This window comes from Terrapene carolina, unplaced genomic scaffold, assembly GCF_002925995.2.
Source record: "Terrapene carolina triunguis isolate 2854851 unplaced genomic scaffold, T_m_triunguis-2.0 Scaffold110, whole genome shotgun sequence".
NCBI lineage: Eukaryota > Metazoa > Chordata > Testudines > Emydidae > Terrapene > Terrapene triunguis.
This window is the reverse complement of record NW_020664461.1, coordinates 1,706,520-1,715,002: the sequence shown is the minus strand read 5'-3', so window position 1 is coordinate 1,715,002 and position 8,483 is coordinate 1,706,520. Positions and strand designations below refer to the sequence as shown.

Below are 8,483 nucleotides of genomic sequence, written 5' to 3'. Positions count from 1 at the left end.
GGGGCCAGGCCGGAACCTGCAGCGGCGGCCCCGGTTCCCGGCCGGCCCCGGCCCAGCGGCGCGCACCATGGCGGCGCTCAGGGGCTCGGCGCGGCGGCTGCTGCCGGGGGGCCTGGCGGGCCTGGGGCTGCCCCCCCGCCGGTACCGGTACAAGGAGAAATGGGTGAGAGCCCCGCGCTGCCCCCCCATTGTTCCCCTCCTACCTCCCCCAGGGACTCCCCGAAATCCTCCCCGCCCCATCGAAATAATCCTCCTCCCCCCCAACCTACCCCCGAAATCCTCCTTCACCCACTGCCCCCCTCAAAGCTGCCCCCCACTAATCCCCCCCGGAATTCTCTCCCCACACCCTGGGGCTCAGCCCGCCCAGTACCAGAGCCCAGCGACTGACCCAGCCCCACGGCTGCCTCCTGGCCCTCAGCCCCACTGACCCCCTCACCCCCAAAGCCACCTCCTGCCTTCGCTACTAACACCCCGAAATCCTCCCCTGCCCCTGAAATGTTTCCCTTCCCCCATCCCCGCCATTTCCCTGAAATTCTCTCCCTCCCCCACACCCTACTGATACCCCAAAAGATGCTCCAGCCCCTCGCTAATGCCTCCTCGAAATTCTCCCCACACACCCTTCGACTCGGGCCACCCAGTATCAGAGCCCAGCGACTGACCCAGCCTCCTGCCCCCCATGCCCCACTAACTTCCCGAAATCTGTCCCCTGCACTCCCTACTAACCCCCTGAAAAGTTTCCCTTCCCCCCATCCCCACTAACCCACTCTGCATCTAAAAATCATTCCGCTCCCCCTCCATCCTTCTCACTAATCCCCCCAAATCCTCTCCTGCCCTCAAAATCCTTCTCTTCCCTCCACAAGCCCCCTGTTAATCCCCGAAAATCCTCCCATCACACCCCTAAAATCAGTCCACTTCCCCCACATCCTCCACTAATCCCCCCCAAAATCCTCCCCCTGAAATTATGCCTTCCCCCCCTTAGTCATGTCTCCACCCCTCTGCTAATTCCACCAGCCCAAAATTCTCTTCTCTCCCCTCCCCTCTCCTCATCCCTTCCCTCTCACCCCAGGGAGGGATAGCTCAGTGGTTTGAGCATTGGTCTGCTAAACCCAGGGTTGGGAGTTCAGTCCCTGAGGGGGCCATTTAGGGATCGGGGCAAAAGTCTGCAGGGGGTCAGACTAGATGACCTCCTGAGGTTCCTTCCAACCCTGATACTCACTTAACCCCCCAAAACCTGAATCCTCCCAGCTAATGGCTGATCCCCCTCATTCTCCTTCCCATCCATAAATCCCCAGCTCCCATAGCCCCTTGTCTAATATCTCCTTTCTCCAGGCCCAGGGGTTCTGTCCCTTCCCTACCAGTAACACCCCACCACTACCAGTCCCAAGGCCTCCTTTCCACATGTTGAGCCACAGAAGCAACTACTGGTTCCACACGGCTTTAATGGAGCTGTAAAAACATGCTGAAGTGAGGCCATCTTCCCTTTCCACTCTGCACACCCAGTCTTGCTATTTTCAGACTGAGTGCAAATTAACCCAGCTTTTCTGTGTTTTGTGGCTGGATTGTTTGGGACTCAGTTAACGTTCCTCCTGGGACAGGCTGTGGCAGAAGTGCCAAGTGAAAGGTCACAGTATAAAAGTGTTTGGTTCTTTCACGTGCCTAACATTTTAATTCCTCTGAAGGCTGTCACTGCTCCCAAGATCTCGGCCATCCGGCTGGCTCTGCAGAACTTCGACATGAACTACAGTGTGCAGTTTGGCAGCCTGTGGCCCTCGATCCGTGTCAGCCTCCTCTCAGAACAGAAATACAGCGCCCTCGTCAACAACTTCTCTGATGCCGACAGGGTCAGCCGAGAGCTGGAACTTCTAAACGCTGTGGATTTTGTTTATGAATCTCAGAAAGCAGCTCGGCACGTGCAGTGGGATTCGCCTGTAGAACGAGTGAGGGGTGAGGAAACAGCGTCCCAAAAAACCCACAGAGAACAGTTGTCTGTGGAACAAACACAGACGCCATCATCGCTTTCTGCGTCCATCAGCCCCAACATCAAGTGTTACACATTCTCCAAAGGAGATGTCAGTCGGTTTCCTCCGGCAAGGTATGGCGCTCAGAAGCATTGTGGCCTGGAACTCAGGAGATCTGGGTTCTGTTCCTGGATCTGTCACTGGCTTGCTGGGTGGGTGTGGGGAAATCGCTTTAATCACTCCGTGCCTCAGTTTCCCCGTCTATAAAATAGAGATAATTATACTGCGTTCCTTTGTAAAGCACTTTGAGATCTACTGATGAAAAATGCTGTATAAGAGCTAGGTATTATTATTTATTATTAACTATTTTGTAACACTGATTGGAAAGTTTGAGGCGGTTGTGCTGTGTGTGTACTTGTTACAATTCTTTTCCCCTAACCCCTCCTCGAAAGCGGATGTTCAGTCTCTGGGTTTGAGGCTACCTTGTAGGAATCGTCTTCAACGCTAGGACTTGTTGAGTAACAGAAATAAAAGCCATTCGCCCCCTCCCCTCCCAAATTCATCACATACAGCATTGTATTTAGCTGCATTGAACTTAATTTCTACATGTTGCTTCTGTGGCTCAGCTGCTGGCTCTACACAGCTTTACCAGAGCTTGTGAAAACGTTGTGCTGGAGTGAGGTGAAGAAGCGTATTAGGGTTTTGTAAAATATGTCCAATATAGGGATATTTAAAGCAGACAAAGCACTAAGCAATGTACGTTGAGTAATTGTTCTTTGGTGTCCTGGAGATGACCTAGGTCATCATCGAATTGGTGTCTTCCATCTGGAACATTGTATTTTTCTGGGATTGTGTTTTTCTGTTCCTTCATCAAACATACCTGATGGGTAACTATCTCTGGGAACATGGCATTCGTGTGTTTTAACCTGAGCTTTTCAAGCTCTATATCTTTACTTCTCTTCAGATTTTCATAACACACTTGGTTTTCAATTATCTCTTGGGATTTCTAGACCAGATGCTTCAGGAATCCTTGGCTACTATCTGCTGGATGCAGCATCGCTCTTACCTGTCTTGGCTCTCAATGTGCAGCCTGGTGACCTAGTCCTTGACCTCTGTGCAGCACCTGGTGGCAAGTCACTGGCTCTTCTGCAGACAGGATGTTGCCGTAAGTAAAGTTGGCAATCCCACCCTTCACCTGTCCACAAAGGTGCTTCAGGGTATAGATGGGGTTAGATGGTTAGCAGGTGATCTTTGCTCACTATGACAGGGTTGAAATGATAAATTCCTTATGGACCCCAATTTGACTTTCTGCTCCCTCTCCCCAAGTTATATTGGCATGGAGTGTTCTGCAAAAGCCCATCTGTTAATGTCAGGTGGGTTTTCCCATCTGATCACTCTCCTGTGATTATAGGGGCTGGGCAATTGGGAGGTCAGTTTGTCTCTGTGTGTTGGTTTTCTTCACATTCTTTCTAAGTGTGTGTTCTGTTGTATCTCTCATGACAGGACACCTGGCCGCCAACGATATCTCTGCTTCCCGTAGTAACAGGCTGCGCAGAGTTCTCTGTAGCTACATTCCCAAAGACATCAGCAGTGATGTGCGCGTCACATCCTTGGATGGAAGGAATTGGGGGGAACTGGAGGGGGACACTTACAATCGGGTAAGTGGCTGAAAATATGAAAAAGGCAGATCTGTCTATCCGAGTTTCCTGGCATTGGTAGAGGAAAATGCTGGATGCTTCTGAGGAAGGCAATAATTTATTTATCCAACTATGCAATGGTGGAGAAGGGGGAATTCTCCCCTTAACTGTTGATCTGCAAGAGAGAACTTGTTGTTTAATTTCCCTTCTCTTAGCTGACATAGCTACAAATGCGATAGCATGAAATTATCAGCCCTTTTAAAATCTAGCTCTCAATCTGCCTATCCCCCAGATTCATGAGCAACCTACCAATGACAATCCAGTGTGTGTACCTGGGCTCTGATACCATGGTGATGGGCACTATCTAAACAGCTGACTAGATCAGAATGTGTGCAGGAATAGTGGAGGAATTGGGCAAAGGAAAAGGACTCTGAACAAATTTCTAAGCTTTAATCAGGTGAAGAACTGAGCTGAGATCCAAGTCCTCTATCACGCAGGTGCTTGTGGATGTGCCGTGCACGACTGATAGACATTCTGTCATGGAAGAGGACAACAACATTTTCAGTCGAATGAGATTGAAGGAGCGTCAGATGTTGCCAATGCTGCAGATGCGGCTGCTTCTGTGAGTGAGCTTGACCCTATCTGAGGCAGGTGATCTGTCTGTCCACCCAAGTTCTCATACTGGCTGCTGGGCTGAGTATAGAAAACCATCCCTCAGGGCATGTCGTGTGGGAGAGATTGGAGTCAAATGATACCTTGTTTGGAGAATTCATGTAGCTTCCTTTAACTGCAGCATCTGAGTGCCTCACAGACGTTAATAAACTTGTATCCTCACAATACCTCCGCGAGACAGGAAACTTTAGCATCACCATTTTACAGATGGGAAACGGAGGCACAGAGGTGGCACCCAGGGATTCTATAGCAAAAAAACAAATATTGAAGCCAATCTTTAAAATCCCAACCTAGTCCCTTAACCACAAGACTATTCCTCCTCTGCATCCTTTCTCAGCCTGTTCTGTGTCCCTGGAGCATGTGGCTGAATGAACTCTTAAGTCTACTGCTTATGGTCTCCTTTCCAGCAGAATGACCCATCCTGCTTCTGTTTACTATTTGCCTCACTGTGGGACAAATGCTTATTATCATTGCAGTGTTAAATTCTCCTGCAACTGCAGTGATAGTGTGGAGCTGGCTAGACTGTGGCATCCAGAAGCCCTGTCCATCTCTCACTAGCCAGGAGGTTGGCTTCCCCTTTTCAGCAGACAATCTGTGCTAATGACACACACAGTCACAGCAGGGCCTTACTCCTTTACATCCCATAATCATCCTTTTGTTCCCCTCCCATCTAGCGCTGGACTCCTCGCTGCCAGACCGGGAGGGGAAGTGGTGTACTCCACATGCTCCCTGTCTCAGCTGCAGAACGAGTACGTGGTGGAGAGAGCTGTTGAGGTAGCAGAAACCGAATACAACATCAATGTCCACGTTGAAGACTTAAGCTACTTCAGGAGACTCTTCCAGGACACATTTTCTTTCTTTGCAGACTGCAAGCTGGGGGAGCTTGTCCTTCCCCACCTCACGGCAAACTTTGGACCCATGTACTTCTGCAAATTACGCCGGGAACAGTAGGGGTGTTGGCTTTTTGACCCCCTATCTCTGGTGGAGGTGAGATTGGGCAGTTCTTCTTCATCCAGCTGCATCTCTGTTGTGACATTCTGAACTGAGGTGATCTCACTCTTTTCCAGGCTGTAATAAAATACCCAGAGGTTCCAGAGAGAGAACTGCTTTGTGATTCTTTTAAAACACCTGGAGGGACGTCTGCTTTTGTGCCACAAACACCGAGAATAAATGATGCAGACATGATAAGAGTGTAATGTGTCTTCTCTGTTTCTGGAAACAGGACTTCCCAGGATCTAGCTAAAATTTGTTTGCAACTTGATTGTTTTTCTTCTCCAACCTCCTCTGCTTATTTGTAAAATAACCACAGAGGGAATTAGTGCTTAGAGCAGAGGTTGAGCACTCTGGAGTTTGCTTTTGGTTCTGCAGCCGCTTGGCCTTAAGCAAGTCACTTCGTGTGTTACATTTCCTCATCTGTAACATTGCAGTGATATCTTCCTCCCTCACCTCTGCTGGCGTTTGGAAGTGCAGCCTCAGGTCCTCAGACGAAAGGCTCTATAGACACGCATGCTATTACATACGCCCCTGCAGTCATATCCGGATAGGACTATATACGTGATGTATTAGCTCTTGTGTAGCGCTTTCCCAGCAGGAGATCACCAAGTGTTTTTTAAAGGCAGGTAAGTACCACTATCCCCCTTTCTAGATAGGGAGAATGAGGTCTGATGGGTGGGAGAGCTGCCAAGGACACCCAATGAGCTAATAGCAGAGCGGCGGGTAGAACTTGGTCCCAGGTCCTATCGTGGTGGTTTCAGTTGATTTGCGGTGAGCAGCTGTCTATTACATCACCTCCTACAGTCCCCTCCTTTGTTAGCAGACAAGAGTAGCCAAGAGCCACACCCACACGAAATAACTTCTACCTGTACTTCCCCATGGAAGCAGTTGTTGTGGAGTGTTCAAAAGGCCTAACGGAGATAGGGGTTCTGCTGCTATTGAAATGCTATTGGAGTTAGGGGTGCAACTCCCTTAGGCTCCTTTGAAAATCCCCGCTGCAGGTTTTGTCAGCAGTCAGGAATGGGAGAGGATGTGCCATGAATGAGAGGGCAGGGAGTCTTGAGAGAACTTCTGCACCATAAGAACCCCCCATATAGAAACAAGAGACTTAAGCCCTAACTCAGTTGTTGATCAATTGCATAGTCAATTGCTTGACTACACTGTGGTTAGTTGGTCTTGAGTATATTTCATAAGGAACCAATGTCAGTCAGGTTTATTCAGGCGGTACAGGAAAACAGTTCTATACGTTACCAGTCTGCGAAGAGGAGTCCCATGCGGTGAGATTCACCTTACGTAGAAGGTGCGCTCCCCGAAGTTGCATCCCTTAAGCCATCTTTTTATACCCTACTTGTTTACCAGCAAAAGGTACTGTATATGTCACCTGAAACTGGATTCAATTGATCAGCTTCTTACCTTGTTTGTTTCTGGTATCATGGTGTAGCCCTTTATCTTTTGTTCTAAATCCATGCATTCCGGGTCATGATGCACCCTTGTCTTTGTTCTGAACACATGCATTTCATGTACAAAGAGGTATGAAGACACCTAGGTCTGTATGGGTAACTCCTTTCCTGTTGCCATGAGGAAATAATCATATGCTCTGAGACGGACAGTTTTCCTATCTACTCAAGCCAAGGCTTACTTCAGCTAATGCAAGGTGTTATGGGCTATGTAGCGTACGTTTACAGGATTATAACAAAGGTACAGGCCAATTTTGGGCTATATAACTGCTGTATTAATGCTTAATAATCTGTATACAATACTTAACTACTTGGAATATGTATGACAGGTAGTATTAGCAGCATAACATGGATATAGGTTAGCCTGCGTATATTAGCATCAGCTACAATTAGCAATTACATTTTTACTAGGTGACAAAGTGGCTGACTATAGAACATGGTATCTGTGATTTGAGGGAACATGGAACACGTGGGAATGCTGGAACTTTGAACCTTTGCATAAGTTTCTCTTGAGCTGCAGGCCTTCATGGAAAAGTTCTGCAAAGCTTAATAGGGATGAAAATATCAGGGTTTTAAGGAAATGTCATAGGGTTCTGGAGAAATGATTCCATCTCCCTCTGGAATGGAACAGAGAATCTTACCAAAGGGATATACAGCTGTACTGAATTCTCTAGGGGTTTGCCACATGGTGGGGGAGTTGTTATGGGAGATGAATGCAAACAGAGCGTGGGCAGAGCCTGGGTCATGACCCAACACCGTCTGACCATGCATCATGCTTGGGGTGGAGGCTAAAGAGGGGCCCATGCATCCTATGGAGGGTGGAGCCAGTTCCCATGGGGATGGTAACTTCATCCCAGTGGTGGGAGCTGACTATGTACACCCTGGGGGTTTAGACGGAGGATGGGGCTGGGCCCTATGTTTGTCTAGTCTATTTCAATAAGTCCTCTAAATTGAAAGGGAACCAGCCAGTCAATTAGAAGCTACATTTAAATAATTAAGTTACACAGGTTGGACCTGAAGAGTCAGTCTTTACAATGTATTGTGCAGAAGAATGATGGAAACACCAAAAAGCTTGTCAGGCAGAAACAATTCCATGGGAACATGGCGACGTGGGCTGGAGTTCATTCCTATGCCCCACTTACACCTTTAAAACAATGGGACTCACGTGGGGCAGAGGCCTTGCGTTGGCCTTCGACGAGATGAGTTTCACCCATAACTTCATGGAACAAGGCTCTTGCGTTCATATTTGACCAATAGCAGGTTGGCATTAAGGACTCTAGTTCTAGCTCAACCCCTCTAGCAAATGCTAGCTGTCTTTGGACATAGACAATTAATACAGTTATGAGGGCTGGGGAGCCACTAGATGGGGCTGTTAGGCAAGTTGTATTTCACTGCTGGAAGAAATCGCTGTGCTGCTTTTAGTTTGGTGTAGAGGATTCCTTGGGGAGAGCTGTAGTGAGCAGCAAGGGAGTTTGCTCTGTTTTAATCTCGCTAATTAGGCCTGGTCTACACTAGGGTGGGGGATCGATCTAAGATCCGCAACTTCAGCTACGAGAATAGCGTAGCTGAAGTCGACGTATCTTAGATTGACTTACTTTGCATCCTCGTGGCGCGGGATCGACGGCCGCCACTCCCCCGTCGACTCCGCTTCTGCCTCTGGCCCTGGTGGAGTTCCGGAGTCGATGGGGAACGAGTTCAGGAATTGATGTATCGCAAGATGCGATACATCGATCCCCGATAGATCGATCACTACCTGCCGGCGGGTA

At 48.7% G+C, this 8,483-nt stretch overlaps 1 protein-coding gene across 1 annotated transcript; it reads left to right on the top strand.

The window, feature by feature from the left end:
- The first annotated feature begins 82 nt into the window (after positions 1–82).
- NSUN4 (NOP2/Sun RNA methyltransferase 4) lies at positions 83–6,939 on the top strand. Its single transcript, XM_026651969.2, has 6 exons — positions 83–163; positions 1,680–2,092; positions 2,969–3,123; positions 3,462–3,616; positions 4,093–4,217; positions 4,942–6,939. Exons 2-6 carry the CDS (start codon positions 1,734–1,736, stop codon positions 5,216–5,218), a joined length of 1,071 nt encoding a protein of 356 aa, XP_026507754.1. The 5' UTR covers positions 83–163; positions 1,680–1,733; the 3' UTR covers positions 5,219–6,939.
- The last annotated feature ends 1,544 nt before the right edge of the window (positions 6,940–8,483 follow it).